The sequence below is a fragment of the Somniosus microcephalus genome, chromosome 3 (assembly GCF_052327205.1).
Source record: "Somniosus microcephalus isolate GS21.2 chromosome 3, FLI_Smic_1.0, whole genome shotgun sequence".
In the NCBI taxonomy this organism is placed as follows: Eukaryota; Metazoa; Chordata; class Chondrichthyes; order Squaliformes; family Somniosidae; genus Somniosus; species Somniosus microcephalus.
The window spans coordinates 217207574-217233354 of NC_140989.1; the positions used below are offsets into that span (position 1 = coordinate 217207574).

General features: G+C 46.8%; 1 protein-coding gene across 4 annotated transcripts in view; it reads right to left on the reverse strand.

The window, feature by feature from the left end:
- Nucleotides 1-25781, reverse strand: part of LOC147121722 (retinoic acid receptor RXR-gamma-A-like) — a 387129-nt gene that overhangs the window by 86213 nt on the left and 275135 nt on the right. For all 4 annotated transcript variants that reach the window (XM_085982171.1, XM_085982169.1, XM_085982172.1 and 1 more), the window contains exon 3: nt 4530-4668. In XM_085982171.1, coding sequence (XP_085838297.1) covers nt 4530-4668 — 139 coding nt within the window. The remainder of the gene's footprint in view (nt 1-4529; nt 4669-25781) is intronic.

Sequence of the window (25781 nt, forward strand, 5' to 3'; positions counted from 1 at the left end):
CAATTGCAGCTACCGCAGAACCGGTAATATTGGAAGCAGATGAACCAAACAAAGACATTGATCCCGACGCAACATTGCCAGAAGAACCTGATACCCCAAAGAGGCGTTATCCAGACAGAATCAGGAAGCCTCCTCAAAGACTGAACTTATAATTGCTTAAACTTAACCAATGTATCTAGCAACAGTAATTGTGATTGTAATTCGTTATCATTTAGTTGTTAAATGGATGTTATGTTCTGTTTATCTAAAAGGGGAGGAATTGTTGTGTATGTACCTTTAAGAGAATAACTGGTCTCAGACTGCAGTACCGGCAGTGACCACCCCTGTATAAAAGGCGCTAGAGAGCCTCTGTTTGTTAGTTTTCACTATTGACTTCCACCAGTAAAGACTTGTTTGTTTTCACTCCTGCTGGTCCGTGTCTCAATCATTCACGGACTTAACACATTACAGCCCCCTTTCGCCTTGCCCCATCATCCCTTTTGTCATTTAATCTCTCCTGCCTTCCACCCTATCACAGACCTTCCCTTTTGTTCTTTCCCTGTCCCTTTTTCTCTGGCTCTGCATTTGCTTGAAAGCTGTTCATCGCTAACATCTTCCAGTTCTGATGAAACATCACTGGTCCAAAACGTTTCTCTCTCTACAGGTGCTGCGTGACCTGCTGAGTACTTCCAGCATTTTCTGTTTTTATTACAAAATAGGACTGAGTTGCCCGGGCTTTAAAGGTTGAATTGCCAACAGCTTTCAAAACAGAAGGCCATTTAAAAAAAAGTTCTCACCTGCTTCTGCCGCTCGTGACATGAAAAAACGTTAAACGTTGGCCGTGGCTCAGTGAGTAGCACTCTTACCTCAGTCAGAAGGTCGTGGGTTCGAGTCCCACTACAGAAACTTAAGCATAAGATCCAGCCTGGCACACCAGTGCAGTACTGAGGAAGTGCTACACTGTTGGGTGCGGTCTTTCAGATGAGACATTAAGTTCCTCGGAGTCCACATCACGGAAGACCTCTCCTGGTCCCTCAATATCTCCTCTTCGGTGAAGAAGGCCCAGCAGAGCCTATATTTCCTAAGGAGGCTGAAGGGATGCAACCTGTCACCCCGGATCCTCTCTAAGTTTTACCGCTGCACAATAGATAGCATCCTGACGAACTGTATCACAGTGTGGTATAGCAGCTGTACCTCCTATGACCGGAAAGCCCTGCAGCGGGTAGTCAAAACTGCCCAACGCATTACCGGCACCCGGCTACCGACCATTGAGAACATCTACCAGAAACGCTGTCTACGGAGGTCATTGACCATCATCAAAGACCCTACCCACCCCAGCCACAGTTTGTTCGCCCCCCTGCCATCTGGGAGACGCTACAGATGCATTCACACCCGCACGACCAGATTTAGGAACAGCTTCTTTCCCAGGGCTGAACTCTGCTAATAAACTCTAAAGCCTGCACATCTGTCAATGCACTTTATTATGTTTATGTTTATGTTACAAGCCAAATGTATGTTAAATGTCTTAATCAAAATGTACACTCTCGGGAGCCACAAGCTTTCGTTGTACTGCACTTGTGCACTAACAATGACAGTAAAGTTGATAATGATTATTATTAAACCGAGGCCCCGTGTACCCTCTCAGGTGAACTTTTATGCTTCTTCAGAGTGTTGAGGGATTTCACCTTAATCCACTGCATCTATGGTGGGAGGAGGCTCGTGTGGAGCATAAACACCGGCATGGAACAGTTGGGTCGAATGGCCCGTTTCTGCGCCATACATTCTATGCAAAAGATCCCACAACACTATTTGAAGAGTAGGGAAGTTCCCCCAGTGTCCTGCCCCTCAATCAACATCACCCAGAAAGAGGTCAATTGTTCACGTGCTGTTTCTTGGGTCTTCTGCACTTATTTATATGTAAACCACTTGAGGGGTTTGATAAGGCGTTAGTTACATAAATGTAAGTCTTTGTTTATCAGACCCCAAGCCCTGATCTCGACTGCCTCCTGTTTAGTGTCTGGACTTGACCGGAGACCGCCTGCAATGTACCAACACCACCTCCACGGCAAGTGCAGGATGGCTGATGGAGTGTCAGTTCTTTCCCCACCGTCCCAAAGGACGGTGACACGCACCCTCCCCATGGGCCCACTCAATTACGGAGGGGCGGGAGTGAGGATCCTGGGACGTGCTACTTCCCACCCCCCACTGTCGCCCCTAACTAACCTGCCAACTGAGAGATTGGCTAAGCGTTTCAGGTGGTTAAGAGAATTGCTCACGATCAAGCAGGGCTGTTGAAGATCGAGTCTGACTGTTTACAAACACTGCCATTCGTTATTGCAATCATCACTTGTCCTTGTCCTGTTAATTAAAGTATCTGGTGGGGCCCACTAACCAACTCCACTTACAAATTCAGAGTGCCCTAATTAAAGCATTCATAATGTAAGAGATCTGAATGTAATTGCTGTGTTCATCAATGATTTAATAGCTTTCAAAGCTCAGGTTAGATCTGATATACTCTCGTATATATTAAAAGCAAAAATAAAGACTTGCATTTCAGTAGCGCCTTTCACGACATCAGGACATTCCAAAGTACTTCACAGACAATGAAGTACTTTTTGAAGTTGTAATGTAGGAAACGCGGCAGCCAATTTGTGCACAGCAAGCTCCCACAAATAGCACTGAGATAATGACCAGATAATATCTTTTAGTGATGTTGGTTGAGGGATAAATATTGGCCAGAACCCCAGGGGAGAACTCCCATGGCTCTTCTTCAAAAAAGTGTCATGGGATCTTTTACAACCACCTGAAAGGGCTGACGGGGCCTCGGTTTGACATCTCATCTGAAAGACAGCCCCTCAGACAGTGCTGCACTCCCTCAGCGCTGCACAGGAGTGTCAGCCTGATTATGTGCTCAAGTTTCTGGAGACAACAGATGGCACTGAAGTGACCATTCAGCGTTCTGACTTGAGAATATGTGGGGTAATTTTAACCTAACTCTCCGGGCAGGAAACGCATGGGATCGGGTAGAACGCTGTTTTAACACCCCATGGGCAATATGGCTCTCCACTGACTTCAATGGCTAGTAAAATGGGGTGGATGTAAAACCAGCTTTGCACCCGTTCCTGTCAGCTTCCCGATGGGCAGGTTAGGTTAAAATCCCACGCAACCCGTAATCGCAGAAATGATGGTCCTAGAAGGTGACTGAAGCCCAGAGCCGAGGATGACATTTTGTTTTATTGGTTTTGGCCGAGGGTGTTTGGCATGGCCAAACTCCAGAGCGTTGGAAAGAGAGCGGGAGAGGGAGGGGACGGAGCACAATAATGATGCAATAAATAAAGTCAGGACTGACATTTCCTGCTTCAGGCTATAGCCAGCATGTGTCTCAAGTTACAGATGGGGACCTGGTGTTTAATCGTGTATGTAGGCTCATAAAACTCCATGCTGTCTAATCCTCTCGTACCATGCTGCACATAGCGGGAACCAAAAGTAATGAGAGAACTGGCTCACTAACAACACCCAGTAATCGTTTCACTAACTTGCCACATTGCCTCATCAAACACCCTCCTCCCAACCCCCAATACTAGAATAAAAAGCTCAAAGTTAACTTACCTTCCCCACTTGCTAGTTTTCCCTCTCTGCCACTGTGGTTTACCATTCCTCCCGTCAGATTATTCTAAACCTTTATAGGTCACTGGTTAGGCCCCCGCTGGAGTATTGTGCTCAATTCTGGGCACTGCACTTTAGGAAGGATGTCAAGGCCTTGGAGAGGGTGCAGAAGAGATGAGGAACTTCAGTTATGTGGAGAGACTGGAGAGGCTGTGGTTGTTCTCCTTACAGCAGGATAAGGTTAAGGAAAAATTTAATAGAGATGCTCAAAATTATGAGGGGTTTTGATAGATTAAACAAGGAGAAACTGTTTCCAGTGGCAGGAGGGTCGGTAACCAGAGGACACAGATTTAAGGTGATTGGCAAAACAACCGGGGGGGGGGGGGCGGGGGGCGGGGAGTGGTGAGAGACAAGGAGAATTTTTTTAATGCAGTGAGTTAATGATCTGGAATGTACTGCCTGAAATGGTGACGGAAAGCAGATTCAATAGTAAGTTTTTCAAAAGAGAATTGGATAAATACTTGAAGGGAAAAAACTTCAGGACTATGGGGAAAGCTCAAGGGAGTAGGACTAATTGGATAGCTCTTTCCAAGAGCCGGCACAGGCACGATGGACTGAATGGCCTCCTTCTGTGCTATATTTTTCTATGATTCCTTGACTGTGCTCAACCATTTAGGCCACCTGATGTCTGTTGCAATGGCGTCCTTTCCTGCTAAGAATTATGGCCAGTGATGTCACGAAAGAATCAAACGAAAGCGTCGGAACCCAACCTGGCTCTAGTGCGATCAACGGACAAAACATAGCAACAGTGACAGTTAAAAAGAGTTACTGATGGGAATAACCAGAGTTGCTGAGGGAGCGAGGCTGAAATCTTTGTGGTGAATCTTGGGCACGGTGGACATTTGTTGTTGGTGCAGAGATTTGAGGGCAGGTTGCAGTATTACCTGAGGATCGGTCCCCGCATATCGCACAGATGTGTTTGGCCATCGAGTTGGGGCTGTAACAGTTCATGTTTCCAAGTCCAGTCAGGCCGGGCGGAGGCTTAATATCCTCTGTGCTACTGACATTGTTCATCGCATTAATCTGAGTGAAAGAAAAAAAGGATTTAGAAAGACACAAACGATATTGGAACATGTACACTTTGCCCTATCACAGACTCTACCCGCCCATTTAATCTCCTTCCACACACCATGTACACTCCACCCTATCACAGACTCTACCCACCTATTTAATCTCCTTCCACACACCATGTACACTCCACCCTATCACAGACTCTACCCACCCATTTAATCTCCTTCCACACACCATGTACACTCCACCCTATCACAGATTCTACCCACCTATTTAATCTCCTTCCACACACCATGTACACTCCACCCTATCACGGACTCGACCCACCCATTTAATCTCCTTCCACACACCATGTCCACTCCACCCTATCATGGACTCCACCCACCCATTTAATCTCCTTCTACACACCATGTACACTCCACCCTATCATGGACTCTACCCACCCATTTAATCTCCTTCCACACACCATGTCCACTCCACCCTATCATGGACTCTACCCACCCACTTAATCTCCTTCCACACACCATGTCCACTCCACCCTATCATGGACTCCACCCACCCATTGAATCTCCTTCCACACACCATGTCCACTCCACCCAGTCACAGACTCTACCCACCCATTTAATCTCCTCCCACACACCATGTACACTTTGCCCTATCACAGACTCTACCCACCTATTTAATCTCCTTCAACACACCATGTACACTCCACTCTATCGTGGACTCTACCCACCCATTAAATCTCCTTCCACACACCATGGCCACTCCACCCTATCATGGACTCTACACACCCATTTAATCTCCTTCCACACACCATGTCCACTCCACCCTATCATGGGCTCTACCGACCCATTTAATCTCCTTCCACACACCATGTCCACTCCACCCTATCACGGACTCCACCCACCCATTTAATCTCCTTCCACACACCATGTCCACTCCACCCTATCACGGACTCCACCCACCCATTTAATCTCCTTCCACACACCATGTCCACTCCACCCTATCATGGACTCTACCCACCCATTTAATCTCCTTCCACACACCATGTATACTCCACCCTATCAGGGACTCTACCCACCCATTTAATCTCCTTCCACACACCATGTCCACTCCACCCTATCAGGGACTGTACCCACCCATTTAATCTCCTTCCACACACCATGTCCACTCCACCCTATCACGGACTCCACCCACCCATTTAATCTCCTTCCACACACCATGTCCACTCCACCCTATCACGGACTCTACCCACCCATTTAATCTCCTTCCACACACCATGTCCACTCCACCCTATCATGGACTCCACCCAACCATTTAATCTCCTTCCACACACCATGTCCACTCCACCCTATCACGGACTCCACCCACCCATTTAATCTCCTTCCACACACCATGTCCACTCCACCCTATCACGGACTCTACCCACCCATTTAATCTCCTTCCACACACCATGTCCACTCCACCCTATCATGGACTCCACCCACCCATTTAATCTCCTTCCACACACCATGTCCACTCCACCCTATCACGGACTCTACCCACCCATTTAATCTCCTTCCACACACCATGTACACCCCACCCTATCATGGACTCTACCCACCCATTTAATCTCCTGCCACACACCATGTCCACTCCACCCTATCACGGACTCGACCCACCCATTTAATCTCCTTCCACACACCATGTCCACTCCACCCTATCATGGACTCTACCCACCCATTTAATCTCCTGCCACACACCATGTCCACTCCACCCTATCATGGACTCTACCCACCCATTTAATCTCCTTCCACACACCATGTACACTCCACCCTATCATGGACACTACCCACCCATTTAATCTCCTTCCACACACCATGTCCACTCCACCCTATCACGGACTCTACCCACCCATTTAATCTCCTTCCACACACCATGTACAATCTACCCCATCATGGACTCTACCCACCCATTTAATCTCTTTCCATGTATATATAAAATAATAAAATGTAGAAAATGTTTGTTCCATGCAGCCTTTGCAGTTGGTCCGAATGGCCTGTTTCTGTGCTGTAAAATTTTATGTAATTCTATGTAGCAGGGTGGCTCCATCTTCCACTGATAATACCATTTTAAATATCACACGCCAGACGTCTCACTTTGTTACAGAAGGAAAGCAACTTTAAAAAATGAGCGCGCATCTCAGTCACTTAAAGCTGGATGCTTCTGACCCGTTGCCTGAAACTTAGACAAGCATTTTTCCATTCTGCACAGTACCCTCACCGGACAGCAATTAGACTCTGCTTGACCCGAGGTTGTGTTTACTTAACAACAATGACCCTTTGTGGCCTTAAAGGAACACAGCTCCGCTTTAGCAGCAGAATAATACACTATGCATTGTACGGTATAACATTCCTTACATAGGATATACGGCACAGAAACAGGCCATTCGGCCCAACCAGTCCATGCCGGTGTTTATGCTCCACTCGAGCCTCCTCCCTTCTTTCCTCATCTAATTCTGTCAGCATAACCCTCTATTCCTTTCTCCCTCATTTGCTTATCTAGCCTCTCCTTAAATGCATCTATACTATTCGCCTCAACTACTCGCTGTAATAGCGAGTTCCACATTCTCATCACTCTCTGGGTAAAGAAGTTTCTTCTGAATTCCTTATATCCCAATATCTTATATTGATGGCCTCTAGTTATGCTCTTCCCCACAAGTGGAAACACCCTCTTTGTATCCACTCTGTCAAAACCCTTCATAATTTTAAAGATCTCAATTAGTTCACCCCTCAATCTTCTCTTTCCAAGCGAAGAGACCCAGCCTGTTCATCCTTTCCTGATAGATACACCCTCGCATTTCTGGTATCATCCTTGTAAATCTTCTCTGCACCCTCTCCAGTGCCTCTCTATCCTTTCTATAATATGGTGACAATTGTACGCAGTACTCCAAGTGTGATCTAACCAAGGTTCGATACAAGTTTAGTATAACTTCCCTACTTTTCAATTCTATCCCTCTAGAAATAAACCCTAGTGCCTGGTTTGCCTTTTTTATGGCCTTGTTAACTTGTGTCACTACTTTTGGTGATTTGTGTATTTGTACTCAGAGATCCCTTTGTTCCTCTACCCCACCTAGACTCGCACCCTCCAAGTAATAAGTGACCTCCCTATTCTTCCTACCAAAATGCAATACCTCACATTTATCTGTGCTGAATTTCATTTTTCAATTATATGCCCATTCTGCAAGTTTATTAATGTCCTCCTGTAATTTGTTACAGTCCTCCTCAGTATTGACTATCCCCCCCAATCTGGTGTTATTCGCAAATTTAGAAATTGTGCTTTTGATTCCAAAGTCTAAATCATTAATATAAATTGTGAACAGCAGTGGTCCCAGCACTGATCCTTGTGGAACACCACTACCCACCTTCTGCCAGAGTGAATAGCTACTCTTTACCCCTACTCTCTGCTTTCTGTCTTGAAGCCAGCTAACTATCCATTCTGCTACATGTCCCTTGACCCTATTCATTTGTCTATTATGTGGTAGCTTATTGAAGACCTTTTGAAAATCTAGATAAATTACATCTACTGCATTACCCTTGTCTTTTCTCTGTTACCGCTTCAAAAAATTCAATGAGGTTGGTCAAGCAAGACTTTCCCTTTTGAAATCCATGCTGACTATTGATTATTATAATTTTGGCTGCTAAATATTCTTCTATTTTCTCCTTTAGTCGAGATTCCATTATTGTTCCTACCACCGATGTTAAGCTGACTGGTCTATAGTTTACTGGACATGTTCTAGCTCCCTTCTTAAATATAGGTATTATGTTAGCTATCTGCCAGTCCTCTGGCACTACATCTTTTCCTAATGAATTATTAAATATGTGTAGTAATGCCTCTCCTATCTCTTCCCTAGATTCTTTTAAAATGCGCGGATGTAATCCTGGGGTTTTTCCCTCTTTGAGTTTGATTAGTTTATTTAATATATTTCCTCTTTTTATTTTAAATGCAGTTATTTCATTACAAATCTCATGATCCAATGTCATGTCCACCAGTTCTATCTCCCTGGTAAATACTGAGGCAAAGTAATTATTTAATATTTCTGCCATCTCTCTATCACTGCCTGTGGTATAATCCTGTCTATCCCTTAGTGGATTCATGTCCCTGTAAAATATTTTACTATTTTGTTTTATGTTCCTTGATAAGTTAATTTCATAGTTCCTCTTTGCCTTCCTAATTTTTTTTTGACTTATTTCCTAATCTTTTCGTATTCTCTCTTATCATGCACTCCCCTGCTGTCTATGTACTTAATGTATGCCTCTTTCCTTAGCCTCAATTGTTCCCTTATGGCTTTATTCATCCATGGTGTCTCATTAGGGTCTAGCTTGTTCTTGTTTTTTAGCGGAATGTATTTGTCCTGGACTCTGTTGAACACCGTTTTAAATGTTTCCCATTGCTGTTCTACGTCATTGTTTGCCAATATTGTTGTCCATTTTATTTTCCTAAATTCTATTCTCAGCCTCTCAAAATCAGCTTTTCTCCAATCTATTACCCTGGTCTTCATCATACTTATGTCCTTTTCAATTATTATTTTAATAATATATTATGGTCACTATTGCCTGGATGTTCCCCTACTTTTGCTTCTCTTATCTGCTCTGGTTCATTCCCCATTACTAGATCCAATAGCGAATCCTCCCTTGTTGGGCTTTTTACGTATTGGGTTAGAACGGAGTCCTGTATACATTGTAGGAACTCCATTCCCTTATCCCCGTTACCTACCTCTTCTGTCCAATTAATATCTGGGTAGTTGAAATCCCCCATGATTATTATTCTATGTTTTTTAATTTGTCTGCATACCCTATTAGTGTGATTGATCCTTTATTATCTTTTATCTCTATTCACATGGATTCTATTTCTGTCTTGCTGATAGCTGTGTCGCTTCTTTCTACTGCCATTATGTTATCCCTAATAAGTACAGCTACTCCACAAAACAGTACATCATTGTGCGGGCAGTGCATGCAAAGCTGTTAGCGCGTTGTTATAAAATGTGCCCTCGTGTACCAGTCAGGGCCCCAGTGAGCTTTGATCCACAATTAATGAAGGCTATTTCATATCCTGCTTCAGCGCACAGACAGAATTATGTTTTCCAATTAGTCGGTGGCAAACATATTGGAGTAAAAATTGGCTGTTTTAGACAAGAATCGGGCCTCATTGTAATAATTGGGGTGAACTGCCGGTGCTTCCAGAGAGAGCTTGCCTACTTGGCGCAATCCAATTTGGGACAGCAGCATCCCTAAGGTAAGTCTGGTGGGTGCAGAGAATGGGATGGGGGCCGAGCGTGGGCTGGCAGCAGCTCTAAGGTAGGTCCTTCGGGGAAGCGGGGGGAGGAGAACTGTGGAATTGGAAGGAGAATCACCCTTGCTCCTCCCGGCTCCACGTTAAAGTAAGTTTCGAAACAAAGAAACTCACCTCTTTGTTGGCGGCAACAAACGCCCCCAAAGCCGAGCGGAGCAGCACCGGAACCTTTCACTCAAAGACTCCTTAAATAAGGATTAGGCCCCTCATTAACAGACCTAACACCTATTTTGTCAGGGCGACCTAAAAAAGGGCCCCGCAGGATTTAGCAATGGTCCGAATGCACGTGAAGATCAGGCATGGCCAATTGCACCCCTACGCTCATCATTGCTGCTCCCGTTTTAGGAATATAATAAATTGCATGTAACAATGTTGAACTTATGCGCCATTAAGTCTTGAGGAAACCTCACGTAAGCCATTTGTCCATCAAACATAAAAGCAATTATCTCAAGAGAATGGACACCTTTATCACACAAAGATCTGCTAGGGGTCTTCACTTTTCTATTTTATAGTGCCTTCATATCAAGGTGTGATCACCTCCTTTTAATCAAATGATGTTACCAAGAGTCTGCTGAAAAGAACGGCAAAGATTTTGGACTCTCTTTAAAATTTAAAATATTCACACCAGTTTAAATATTATGTAAGTAAGGTTATTATATGTTAGTATTGTGCTCTATCCTTTTTCTTGCCTCTGTAGATTCTTATACCTGTAAATAAATCTGACTCAATAGTTTAGCCTGTGTTTTATTGTGATTGGGAGTTATTTATTAAACAAGGCTATTGCAAGTGGAGAATAGTTTCAGTTCACGAGAAACTTGGTCTGCTTATGGAAACTGTCTCTCTATGAAAATGGGAAAGGGGTTAGGGAGAAACCTGAACTGTAAAAGAACAAAAAAGCTTAGTGAGCAATGGTGATCTAACTGTACATTCTAAAAATGCCAGGGACTCTTTTTATCTCTCTCTCACACACACAATTCAGAGGATGATATTTTGGATCTTTAGTAAGCTGTTTTTTGTTAAAGTGACACAGTATTTGTTAAAAAAAAATCAGCTGCCATCACCTTATGGCCTTCAGTACGTGATCTCATTGTTCGTTGTGCGTTACTCTGTGCACTGGTGTATCACACGACGGGATTACAATGATCGTGGTGTGAATCTCGCACACGAAATAGCTCCTGACTCTCAGCCTGCCGAGTGCGGAAAGGCTGGATACCAGGTCAGTGCTCATGGATGGTAGAACTTCAGGAAAATAAATGGAGTGAATATTGACACCACTGTGTCAGCCAAGCAGTTGGAGGTAGGGAACTTGTGGTTTCAATTTACAGAGTCTCTGAATCCATTACCGAAACTACTGTAAACTCAGTCTCGAGTATAGCAGGGTTATTTCTCCAGCAAAATGCAGTGAGTGGAGGATAGTTACACAATATAAATGATGTGTGTAAAATCAATCCCAGTCACTTACAGCAGTGATTGACAGGGGGGAATTACCCAATCATCTCCATTCTGGCCGGGTGTCATTATATGCAGACACCTGACTTCGTGGGATTGGGAGTTTGACAGTTTAGAGGTATAACTTTGATGTAATACTGACATGGATAATTAGAAGAGGCTCTCCCTCCCTCTTGGATACAGGTTGATTTATTTGCCATTCTCAATCTCTCCGCTGGCTGCACTGTCTGTGCCATGTGTTTGAGGTTGTTCAGTAGACTGCCTCCGATCTATCCCCAGGCCTGCAGCATGGAGACAGATGGTTGCCCGGCAGTTCTTGCCGTGTACAAATGACGAGAGCCTTTCCTGGGATTGTTGGAGCTTAACTTTCACCCGACTCCCCATTCATTATGTTTGACTCCTCATCAGACAGCACTTGTGTTCAGCTCAAACCGCAGAGAGTTCTGAAACTATTTCTATTCACTTAATGTGAACATCGAGATATATACAAAAAAAAAATGGCGGTGTCATAAGGAGCAATGAAACAATGTGTCAGCTTGGATTCTGTGCTCAAGTCTCTGGAGTGGGACTTGAACCCACAACCTTCCGACTCAGAGACGAGAGCGCTGCCCACTGAGCCACGGGTGACTTCATGCTCTCTCCAAGAACCCAAAGAGCTGCCACCATTTTGATATTTCGATGCAAGGATGTTTTAATCAACAGTCGGCAAGAGCAAGTGTGGAGCGATCTAATCAACGGCAGGGGCTTGTGGCCCAGTGAACTCCATCTCATGTACACAGGTCCCCAGGACGAAGATTGTTGCTGCTCACCCGACAGCACTCTCCTGTCTCATGCTCCTCACATGGAAAGCAATGATCAAAAGCTCATTAAAGTCTCACACAGAAGGCAGCTGTAATGTATATACCTTTAAGGGGAGAACTACTTTTTACAGCTCATGTATACTGCAGTAACCACACCTGTATATAGCACTGAGTAGTAATCTGTACAGTTCAGTTCCAGAGTGAGCCACGTTGAGTAAACACCTGTTGTACCGTTCTACTGCAGTCTTGTGTCTTACTACTGACGGACACAACATTGGCGACGAGGCAAATTCGATCCGACCTGCAACTCTGCATCACCTCCCAGGGATTCGTTCCTGGAGACCAGTAGATTGGAGGTCAAGGCCAGAGACACGGGCGTCGACCACGGGCAACCGCCCAGTCATCCAGCAGAGACTCGATGATTGCGGGGGAGGCTGTTGAGAGCCAGGCTTGGCTTTCCAGTCGCGGTGGTCCAGCGAAACGGGCTGGCAACAGGTAGTGCGCAGACCCTTCCCGGACAGCGGTGGGCTAGAGCCCGACCGAGCGGCACAGCAAAGGGCAGAGCATCGTCGAAGGGAGAGAGAGAGAGAGAGAGGGCAGAGTGCACAGGGCGCAGCCGGTGTTCAGGGGCCGAGCAGCGTTGAGGAGAGGGAGAGAGATGCGCAGAAACCCGCGAGGCGCCGCCATTGCCACGAGGACCGCCGAGAGCGGCGTTGGCAGCAGCACAGGAGAAGCGCGCAAAAGCTACAGGGCGCCGCCATTGCCACGAGGACCGCCGAGAGCAGCGGGGGAGGAAGGAAAGTGCGGGAGACGCCATTTTAAACCACACCCAAAATGCCGAAGAGTGGCAGTATCACCGCATTTGACAATGCAGTCGAAGATTGGTCTACATATGTTGAACGAATAGAGGTATACTGCAAGGCAAATGAGGTGTCAGATGACAAGAAAGCGCCGGTATTGTTAAATTTAATGGGTGCAAAGACGTATGGCTTATTACGAAATCTATTAACCCCAGCGAAGCCAGTGGAAGAGAGTTTTGGAGACATAGTGACGATACTACAGGAACATTTAAACCCTACACCGCTGCTGATAGCAGAAAGATTCAAGTTTCACAAACGGAACCAGCATAAGGATGAAAGCAATGCTGAATATTTAACAGAACTGCGCAAACTATCGAAACACTGCCAGTTTGGAACGGGACTAGCAGATGCCTTAAAGGACAAGTTTGTGTGTGGGCTTCAAAGTGAAGGAACCCAGAAACGGCTTTTATCTGAAAAGGACCTTACGCTGGACAAGGCTTTCAGCATTGCGGTATCATATGAAGCAGCAGCACGGGGCGCTGCAGAGATATAACAGAGACCGCAAGAATATGGCACAAACAAAATGTCATACAGAACAGAGAAGTGCTATCGCGGCGGCAGAACAACACACGACCACAATGATTGCTGGTTCAAAGACAAAGTGTGCAGACAGTGTGGAAAAGTAGGACACATAGCACGAGTCTGCAGGTCGGGAAAGAAAACCAGCAATAAGAAATCTCCAAAAGAAAAGTACAAGAAGGTACATAAGGTGACGGAGAATAGTTCAGACGAACAAAAGAGTGATACCGACTCCGAAAACAGGGAGCTGAGTTGTCTGAAACTACATAATGTGATCAAAATGGAGGATCACCGAACCATTTGGGTCACTCTCAAGATAGCAGGAGTTCAGGTAAAAATGGAATCGGACACAGGATCAGCCCTAACAGTCGTAAACCGACGGGACTACGAGCGGCTATTCTCACACATACCCTTGAGAGACACAAAAATTATTTTGAAGACGAACACGGGGCAAAAAGTCTACCCCAAAGGAAAAATAAGGGTGACCGTTATATATAACGGTAAGGAAACACCAAAACTAGACCTGTATGTATTGCAAGATGGAGGACCACCATTACTGGGACGTGAATGGATCCGGAAAATACAGCTGGATTGGCATTCCATACAAGCATTGACTGTGGCTGCCAAAAAGGAGGACGACGTCACACCTGGGTGACTGTCAAAGATCCTAACTGACGCGCAAGAAGTGTTCCAGCAAGGACTCGGAACACTAAAAGGCATGACAGCAACAATTAAAAGCGAAGAAAACGCAAAACCAAAATTTTTTAAGGCCTTATGCGATCCGCCCAGCCGTCGAAGCAGAGCTGCAGTGTTTGGAATGTTCAGGAGTACTGTCCAAGGTAGACTGGAGCGAGTGGGCTACACCCATCGTCCCTGTGATGAAAAAGTCGTTGTGCAGCACGCCTGGGGAACCAAGGAAGGTTCGCATCTGTAGGGACTTTAAGGTAACAGTGAACCCAGTCCTTCACACCGTGCAATATCCACTTCCGCGGATTGAAGATATTTTCGCCTCGCTATCTGGAGGGAAACGCTTCACTAAGATTGATCTGGCCCAGGCGTATCTGCAAATGGAGGTAGAAGAAGCATCAAAAAAATACCTCACAATCAACACCCATAAAGGTCTCTACCAATACAACTGGCTGGTATTCGGGGTAGCATCAGCTCCGGCTATTTGGCCAAGGGCAATGGAACAAGTCCTGCAAGGGATCCCAAGGACCCAGTGTTATTTGGACGACATCCTGGTCACGGGCGAAAATGACAGTGATCACCTCACCAACCTGGAGCAGGTGCTCACTAGATTGAAGGAATATGGGCTCCGAACTAACCGCCCCAAATGCAAGTTTTTTAAAAAACAGATCTCGTATTGTGGCCACGTTATCGATAAAGAGGGGTTACATAAGTCCCCAGAAAATATTGAGGCAGTAGTCAAGGCTCCAGCACCGGAAAATGTGTCACAACTGAGGTTGTTCCTCGGGCTGGTAAACTACTACCATAAGTTCTTGCCAAATTTGTCTACAATACTACACCCACTGGACACCCTACTGCAAACTGGAGTGCCATGGAAGTGGAGTGACGAATGTAAACGAGCTTTCCACAAGACCAAAACACTAATCACATCGAAAGAGGTATTGGCCCATTTCAACCCAGCACTACCAATTCGGTTGGCGTGTGATGCGTCACCCTACGGCATTGGAGCGGTGCTGTCGCACAAATTCTCGGACGGCTCAGAGAGGCCAATAGCCTTTGCGTCACGATCACTAACCTCAGCCGAGCGTAACTACGCCCAGATTGACAGGGAAGCCCTCAGCCTAGTGTGGGGAGTGAAAAAGTTCAATCACTATCTGCACGGGCAGAAATTCCCCTTGCTGACTGACCACCAGCCTCTTGTCTCCATTTTTAATCCGAAGAAGGGCGTTCCGGTGATGACTGCACAACGACTACAAAGATGGTCACTCTTTCTAGGGGCGCACCACTATGAGATTGAATATAAGGGCACGAAACAGCATGGAAATGCTGATGGGCTATCATGCCTGCCACTGCCTACTGCGGAGGAAGCACCAGCAGTGGATCCTGTCGAAATATTTCATTCGACTATAGTTGAATACCTACCGGTAACTAACGCTCGTATAGAACAGGAGACCTGAAATGACCCGACACTGTCTCGGGTATATGATTTGACGGTGAAGGGATGGCCAGCACATGGCGACTCACTGTTGCCAGCATTCTTGACAAGAAGAGAACAGCTGTCAGTGTGCCGGGGACCTTGATGTGTGGATCCCGAGTGGTAATTCCACCCAAGTTAAGGGATAGAGTGCTCAATGAGCTTCATGAGGGTCATCTGGGAGGGGTAAAAATGAAAAGCCTTGCCGGGGATTATGTGTGGTAGCCGGGAATCGATAAACAAATCGAGGACCTGACCAAGAGCTGCTCAGGATGCCAGAAAGTCCAAAATGCACCACCACACGCCCCTCTACACCCATGGGAGTGGCCCTCATCTCCATGGCAATGGGTGCACATTGATTTTGCTGGTCCATTCATGGACTCAATGTTTTTAATAGCCGTGGATGCGCACTCGAAATGGCCTGAGGTCATCAAAATGTCCTCCACCACCACGGAGAAAACTATTGCAGTCCTACGGACCATTTTTGCCAGGAATGGCTTGCCAGAACAGCTTTGCTCCGATAACGGACCACAGTTTGTGTCCGAAGAGTTCCGGAGGTTTATGAAGAAGAATGGGGTAAGGCATTACACATCCGTACCGTATCATCCAGCCACAAATGGATTGGCTGAGAGGTTCGTACAAACCTTTAAGAAGGCAATAAAGGCTATGTACAATGACAACATTCCGCTGCAGCATAAGGTGGACAATTTCCTGTTCGCCTACCGGAATGCGACACATGCAGTCACCAACCAGGCCCCGGCCATGATGTTCTTTAACCGAAGGTTAAGATCTCGCCTGGATTTGCTCAGACCAAACGTACGAAGAGATGTTGAGAGTAAGCAATTCCAGCACATCCATGAGAAGCCAACAAGGAGCTTCAATGTAGGGCAACCAGTCTTGGTCCGCGACTACCGAACAGAAAAATGGCAGCCAGGAACGATATGCACACGGCAGGGCCCACTAATGTACACAGTGGACGTTGGGGAGAACATCGTGAGAAGCTATGCTGACCAGATCCTAGAGTCACAGGAACAAGTCAACCCCATGTCTCGCCCATACGCACCTGGTGAGGAACCCGACGTACAGGTCGCATCTACCCCAGAAACAGTAGCATCGGAAGCTGATGACCCAACCGACGACAGGGTGCCAGAATCGCCTCCGCACCAAGAGCGAGACACTCGGGAAAGGCGCTATGCAGAAAGGATCAGGAAGCCTCCCCAAAGACTGAATATATAAATGGACTATTTTCAGCTAACGTTGTATGTTAAAAGTGTTAATTGTAATTAGTTTGATATTTAATTGTTAAATCAGTGTTATGGTACTGTACTGTTAATCTAAAAGGGGAGGAATTATAATGTATATACCTTTAAGGGGGGGAACGACTTTTTACAGCTCATGTATACTGCAGTACCGGCAGTAACCACACCTGTATATAGCACTGAGTAGTAATCTGTACAGTTCAGTTCCAGAGTGAGCCACGTTGAGTAAACACCTGTTGTACCGTTCTCCTGCAGTCTTGTGTCTTACTACTGACGGACACAACAGCAGCAACTTTTACTTTGAACGAGCTGCAAAGAATTTATGAAGCAGATTTCCCTCCCGCAGTATTCATCGACTTGAGGGCAGAGGTGGGAATTATTTCATTGAGTATTTTATGGCCCAATTGGATGGTGTGTGGATGCTGGGGGAGGGCCGCCTCGGGTTCAATTGGGATATGCCTCTCATGGCCAAAGAGCCCGTCAACACCTTAACATCCAACGTGCAACACCAGTGAGATGCAGGGCCTTCAGGAAAGGACGGGAGTAGGGCCCATGGAACTGTACCCCGGTGGGAGTCAGCGCCTTCAGGAGAGCAGGGGAGTGGGGCCGATGGAACTGTACCCCAGTGAGAGTCAGCACCTTCAGGAGAGGAGGGGAGCAGGGTCCAGGGAACTGTACCCCAGTGAGAGTCAGCACCTTCAGGAGAGGAGCGGAATGGGACCCATGGAACTGTACCCCAGTGAGAGCCAGCACCTTCAGAAGAGGAGGGGAGTGGGGTCCATGGAACTGTACCCCAGTGAGAGTCAGCACTTTCAGGAGAGGAGAGGAGTGGGGCCGATGGAACTGTACCCTGTAGTGTATGTACCTTTAAGAGGAACTCTTTTTTTTTTGAAGCCCCTGTGTACTGTAGTACCGGTAGTGACCACTCGGGTATATAAGCCTGTATAGCGTCTTGTATAGTTAGTTCACCTCCAGACTTTGTTCAGTAAACACTTGTTAAATCAACGCCTGCATTCCGTGTCTCCATTAACACACGGATTCAACAGTGGCGACGAGTTAGAAACGAACTTACCTGCAATTCGGCAGCACCTCAAGGAGATCGATTCCTCAGACGAAGGTCAAAGAAAAAAAAACTGTGGTTTCACCGGCTAAACGGGCTGGTGGCAGGTAGTGCACTGATCCTTCCTGGGTGGCAGGCTGGGGCTCGATCGGGTGGCTCTGCAGCGGGGCCGGGCAGCGAGTCGGAAAGCAGAAGCAAACAGAGACAGAGGGTGGAGCACTCAGGAGACGGCCGGCGCTGCAAAGCAGGTCGGCGTTCGGACCGAGCAGAGGGCGGGGAAAGTCCCAGAGGGTCCGATGGGAACGATTCTCCAAGTGACGGAGAAACTGTTTAAAATATATGTGTAAATAAAAAAAAAAAATTTATAATAGAAATACCGCAAAAAGCTGCAGGTCGCAACGGGAACCGCGGAGAACAGCGTTGGCAGCAGCGGCGGGAAAGCGCAGGAGGCGCCATCTTGACTCGGCAGCGAAGAAGGAAAAGCGTGGGAGGCGCCATTTTTGATTTTCAGGATGCCTAAGACTGGCAATATTACTGCTTTCGATAGTGATATAGAGGATTGGACCATATATGTGGAAAGAGTGGAGGTATATTGCAAGGCGAATGAAGTAGCGGATGATAAAAAGGCATCAGTACTTCTAAATCTGATGGGCGCCAGGACATACGGGCTGCTACGAAACTTGATCACTCCAGCCAAACCGATGGACAAGAATTTTAAGGAGATTGTTGATACCCTACAGGAGCACTTAAACCCAACACCGCTGCTGATAGCGGAACGATTCAAAGTCTTCAGGAGGAATCAGCACAAGAATGAAAGTAACGCTGATTACCTCACCGAATTACGAAAGCTGTCAAAGCACTGCCAATTCGGGGCAGGACTGGCAGATTCTCTACGAGACAAATTCGTCTGCGGTCTCCTAAGCGAAGGAACACAGAAATGACTACTTTCTGAGAAAGATTTGACACTGGACAAGGCTTTCAGTGTGGCTGTATCATACGAAGCAGCAGCAAGAGGAGCTGCAGAGATACAGCAAAAGCCACAGGACTTCGGCACCCATGAAATGACACGGGGTTTCAAGAGATGTTATCGCTGCGGCAGATCCACGCATGACCAGAGGGACTGCTGGTTCAAGGACAAAGCATGTAGGCAATGCGGAAAGATGGGACACATTGCACGTGTATGCCGATCTGGAAAAAAATCCGCTGACAGTAAAAAGGTCAATAAGGAAAAGTACAAATGATGACGGACAGTAGCTCCGAAGACCAGAAGAGCGATAGCGACTCCGGAAACAAGAGACTAAGCTGTCTCAAATTACATAATGTAATTGCCAAAGAAGATTACCAGACCATTTGGGTTACCCTCACGATAGCGGGGTCCCCAGTTAAAATGGAGCTAGATACAGGATCAGCTCTGACCGTCATAAGTAGACGGGATTACGAGCGGCTATTTCCGCATATACCTTTGAAAGACACATCCATTATCTTGAAGACCTATACGGGGCAGAAAGTATACCCCAGAGGGAAAATAAGGGTGCCTGTTGTATACAACGGCAAGGAAATACAGAAGTTGTATTTATACGTTCTGCAAGATGGTGGTCCACCGTTGTTGGGACGTGAATGGATCAGAAAGATACGTTTAGACTGGCACTCCATTCAGGCACTGACGGTGACCAGTAAGAAAAAAAATGATGACGACGTCATACCTGGACGATTAAAAGAAATCTTGGCTAACGCCAAAGAAGTGTTTCAACAGGAACTAGGAACCCTGAAAGGCGCCACCGCCTCAATATAAGTGGAAGATGCGGCAATTCCCAAGTTTTTTAAAGCAAGACCGGTGCCATATGCAATTCGTCCAGCAGTCGAGGCAGAGCTGGAGAATTTGGAAAAAGCAGGCGTGTTCTCCAAGGTAGATTGGAGCGAGTGGGTAACACCCATCATCCCGGTCATGAAAAAAACGTTGAATAATGATAAATCTGAAGAACAGAGAAAAATTTGCATCTGTGGGGACTTCAAGGTGACTGTAAACCCGGTTCTTCACACGGTACAGTATCCTCTTCCGAGGATAGAAGATATTTTCACCTCACTATCCGGAGGGAAACATTTCACCAAAATTGACTTGGCACAGGCATATCTACAGATGGAGGTTGAGGAGGCCTCTAAAAAGTATCTCACGATAAACACACACAAAGGCCTATACCAGTACAATTGACTGGTTTTTGGAGTAGCATCAGCTCCAGCTATCTGGCAAAGAGCTATGGAGCAAGTCCTGCAAGGGATTCCGGGGACTCAATGCTTCCTAGACGACATCCTTGTAACAGGAGAAAACGACAACGAGCACCTTGCCAATTTGGAGCAGGTGCTCACGAGGCTGAGAGAACGGGGCCTATGAGCAAATCGCCCCAAGTGCGAATTTTTCGAGAAACAAATATCATATTGTGGCCATGTCATTAACGAAGAAGGGTTGCATAAGTCACCTGAAAAAACTGAAGCGGTCGTAAAAGCCCCAGCGCCTGAAAATGTCTCACAATTAAGGTCATTCCTGGGATTAATAAATTACTATCATAAATTTTTACCGAACTTGTCAACGGTTCTGCACCCTCTTAACGCACTGCTACAAACGGGAGTAATTTGGAAATGGAGCGAAGACTGTAAACGTGCCTTCCATAAATGCAAAGGCTTGATCACGTCCAAGGAAGTGTTGGCTCATTACAACCCATCACTGCCAATCAGACTGGCGTGCGATGCATCTCCTTACGGCATGGGAGCGGTATTATCGGATAGATTCCCTGATGGCTCGGAGCGGCCGATAGCTTTTGTGTCATGCTCATTGAACTCAGCTGAGCGTAACTATGCCCAGATCGACAGGGAGGCACTCAGCCTGGTGTGGGGGGTGAAGAAATTCAACCATTACCTACACGGACAAAAATTTACCTTGTTGACTGACCATCAACCCCTCACCTCCATATTCAACCCTAAAAAGGGCGTTCCCATTATGACAGCGCAAAGGCTACAGAGGTGGTCCCTTTTCCTAGGGGCACACCAATATGACATAGAATACAAAGGAACAAAACAGCATGGGAATGCTGACGGTTTATCGCGCCTACCGTTGCCAACGGTAGAAGAGGCACCTACAGTGGACCCAGTGGAGATGTTCCACTCGACCATAGTGGAATGTCTACCAGTGACAAATTCTACCATTGAAAAGGAAACGAGAAATGACCCGATTCTCTCACGAGTCTACGATTTAACGGTGAAGGGATGGCCAGCACATGGTGAACCACTGTTGCCAGCATTCTCGCAAAGAAGAGAACAGCTGTCAGTGTGCCGAGGAACCTTGATGTGTGGATCCAGAATGGTGATTCCACCCAAACTCCAGGATAAAGTGCTAAAGGAGCTTCACGAGGGGCATCTGGGTGGAGTGAAAATGAAGAACTTAGCCAGAGCGTTTGTGTGGTGGCCAGGTATCCATGGAGACATCGAAGAAATGACCAAGAGCTGTCTAGGATGCCAGAAGGTCCAAAACGCCCCACCACAAGCCCCTCTACATCCATGGGAGTGGCCCTCATCTCCATGGCAAAGGGTACATATCGACTTTGCTGGTCCATTTATGGACTCAATGTTCTTAATCGCGGTGGATGCACGCTCCAAGTGGCCGGAGGTAATAAAGATGTCCTCCACCACCACGGAAAAAACCATCACAGTATTAAGGACCATATTTGCCAGGAATGGGCTGCCTGAACAGATCTGTTCTGATAATGGACCGCAATTTGTATCCGAAGAATTCAGGAAGTTCTTAAAAAACAATGGGGTTAAGCACTACACGTCCGCCCCATACCATCCCGCCACCAATGGATTAGCTGAAAGGTTTGTCCAGACCTTCAAGAAGGCTATAAAGGCCATGGGTAATGAAGACATAAATCTACAACATAAGGTAGATAACTTCTTGTTTGCGTACAGGAATGCAACACATGTGGTTACAAACCAAACCCCCGCCATGATGTTTTTCAATAGAAGACTAAGATGCCGGCTGGATTTGATCAAGCCAAACATCAGAAGGGACGTAGAGAACCGGCAATTTCAAGGCATGAATGAAAGGCCAACTAGAACCTTCCAGATAGGTCAACAAGTTTTGGCCCGGGACTACCGTACCGAGAAATGGCAGCCTGGAACTATTTGCACACGACTAGGACCGCTGATGTATACCGTGGACATTGGAGAAAGCATAATAAGGCGCCATGCTGACCAGATCATAGCGTCATCCGAAAAGGGACAACCTACACCACAACTCTATACGCCTAATGATGAAGCAGAGATACCCATAGTATCTACCTCCGATCCGGTGATACTGGAACCAGATGAACCCGACACTGGCATTCAAGCCGAATCGACCTTGCCAAAAGAACCTACTACACCACCGAAACCTACTACACCACCGAGGCGTTATCCGGACCGAGTCAGGAAGCCTCCAGAGAGACTGAATTTGTAATTGATTAACTTCAGCAAATGTGTAGATTATTGTTCTTGTAAAAATGTTATTTAATGATTACTTAAAATGTTATGTACTATTTATCTAAAAGGGGAGGAATTTTAGTGTATGTACCTTTAAGAGGAACTGTTTTTTTGAAGCCCCTGTGTACTGTAGTACCGGTAGTGACCACTCGGGTATATAAGCCTGTATAGCGTCTTGTATAGTTAGTTCACCTCCAGACTTTGTTCAGTAAACACTTGTTAAATCAACTCCTGCATTCCGTGTCTCCATTAACACACGGATTCAACATACCCCAGTGAGAGTCAGCACCTTCAGGAGAGGAGGGGAGTGAGGCCCATGGAACAGTACCCCAGTGAGGGTCAGCACATTCAGGAGAGGAGGGGAGTGGGTCCCATGGAGCTGTACCCCAGTGAGAGTCAGCATCTTCAGGCGAGGAGGGGAGCGGAGCCCATGGAACTGTACCCCAGTGAGAGTCAGCACCTTCAGGAGAGGAGGGGTATGGGACCAATGGAATTGCACCCCAGTGAGAGTCAGCACCTTCAGGAGAGGAGGGGAGTGGGGCCCATGGAACTGCACCCCAGAGAGAGTGAGCACCATCAGGAGAGGAGGGGAGTAGGGTCCAGGGAACTGTATCCTATTGAGCGTCAGCACCTTCAGGAGAGGAGGGGAGCGGGGCCGATGGACCTTTACCCCAGTCAGAGTCTGCACCTTCAGGAGAGGAGGGGAGTGGGGCCCATGGAATTGTACCCCAGTGAGATGTAGCACCTTCCAGAGAGGAGGGGAGTGGTGTTCTTGGAACTGTACCTCAGAGAGTCAGCACGTTCAGGAGAGGAGTAGAGTGGGACGCATGGAACTGTACCCCAGTGAGAGTCAGCACCGTCAGGAGAGGAGGGGAGTGGGACCCATGGAACTGTCCCCCAGTGAAAGTCAGCACCATCAGAGAGGAGGGAACTGGGACCCATGGAACTGTACCCCAGTGAGAGTCAGCACCTTCATGAGAGGAGGGGAGTGGGCCCATGGAACTGTACCCCAGTGAGAGTCAGCACCTTCAGGAGAGGAGGGGGTTGGGGCCCATGGAACTGTACCCCAGTGAGAGTCAGCACCTTCAGGAGAGGAGGGGGTTTGGGCCCATGGAACTATACCCCAGTGAGAGTCTGCACCTTCAGGAGAGGAGTGGGGTCCATGGAACTGCACCCCAGTGAGAATCAGCACCTTCAGGAGAGGAGGGGAGCGGAGTGGGGCCCATGGAACTGTACCCCAGTGAGAGTCAGCAGCTTCAGGAGAGGAGGGGAGTGGGGTCCATGGAACGGTACCCCAGCGAGAGTCTGCACCTTCAGGAGAGGAGGGGATTGGGGGCCATGGAACTGTACCCCAGTGAGGGTCAGCACCTTCAGGAGAGGAGGGGAGCAGGGAACTGTACCCCAGTAAGCGTCAGCACATAGAAACGTAGAAGATAGGAGCAGGAGTAGACCATTCGGCCCCTCGAGCCTGCTCCGCCATTCAATGCGATCATGACTGATCATCCAATTTCAGTACCCAGTCCCTGCTTTCTCCCCATACCCCTTTAGCCTTAAGAAATATATCCAACTCCTTCTTGAATATATTTAATGAATTGGCTTCTACTGCCTTCTGTGGTAGAGAATTCCATAGGTTCACCACTCTCTGGGTGAAGAAATTCCTCATTTCTATCCTAAATGGCCTAACCCTTATCCTTAGACTGTGACCCCTGGTTCTGGACTCCACGACCATCGGGAACATCCTTCCTGCATCTAGTCTGTCCAGTCCTGTCAGAATTTTATAAGTTTCAATGAGTTCCCCTCTCATTCTTCTAAACTCCAGCGAGTATAAGCCCAATCATCCCAATCTCTCCTCATACGTCATTCCTGCCATCCCAGGTATCAGCATGGTGAATCTTCGCTGAACTCCTTCCATGGCAAGAACATCCTTCCTCAGATAAGGCGACCAAAACTGCACACAATACTCAAGATGTTGTCTCACCAAGGCCCTGTACAACTGCAGCAAGACATCCTTGTTCCTGTACTCAAACCCTCTCGCTACGAAGGCCAACATACCATTTGCCTTCTTAACCGCCTGCTGCACCTGCATGCTTACCTTCAGCGACTGGTGCACAAGGACACCCAGGTCTCGTTGCACTTCTCCTACTCCCAATCTATTGCCATTCAGATAATAATCTGCCTTCCTGTTTTTGCCACCAAAGTGGATAACCTCACATTTATCCACGTTATATTGCATCTGCCATGCTTTTGCCCAATCACCCAACCTGTCCAAATCATCCTGGAGTTTCTCGGCAACCTCCTCACAGCACACACGCCCACCCAGCTTTGTGTCGTCTGCAAATTTGGAGATATTACATCTAGTTCCCTTGTCTAGATCATTAATATATATTGTGAATAGCTGGGGTCCAAGGACTGATCCCTGCCGTACCCCACTAGTCACTGCCTGCCACTCGGAAAAACACCCGTTTATTCCAACTCTTTGCTTTCTGGCTGCCAACTAGTTCTCTATCCAAGTCAATACCTTGCCCCCAATCCCATGTGCCTTAACTTTACACGCTCATCTCTTATGCGGGACCTTATCAAAAGCCTTCTGAAAGTCCCAATACACCACATCCACTGGTTCTCCCTTATCTATTTTACCAGTTACATCCTCAAAAATTTCCAGTAGATTAGTCAAGCACGATTTACCTTCTGTAAATCCATGTTGACTTTGTCCGATCCTGTCACTGTTTTCCAAGTGCTCTGCTATTACATCTTTTATAATGGACTCTAGCATTTTCCTCACTACCAATGTCAGGCTTACCGGTCTGCAATTCCCCGTTTTCTCTCTACCACCTTTTTTAAATAGTGGGGTAACATTAGCTACCCTCCAATCCATGGGTACTGTTCCAGATTCCATCGAATGTTGGAAGATGATCAGCAATGCATCTACTATTTCTAGGGCCACTTCGTGAAGTACCCTAGGATGTAGATTATCAGGCCCTGGGGATTTATCCGCCTTCAATCCCATCAATTTCACTAACACCATTTCGCTACAAATACTGATTGCTTTCAGTTCCTCCCTTACATCAGACCCTATGTTCCCCAATATCTCTGGGAGGTTATTTGTGTCCTCCTTTGTGAAGACAGAACCAAAGTATGTATTGGATTGGTCTGCCATTTCTTTGTTCCCCATTATAA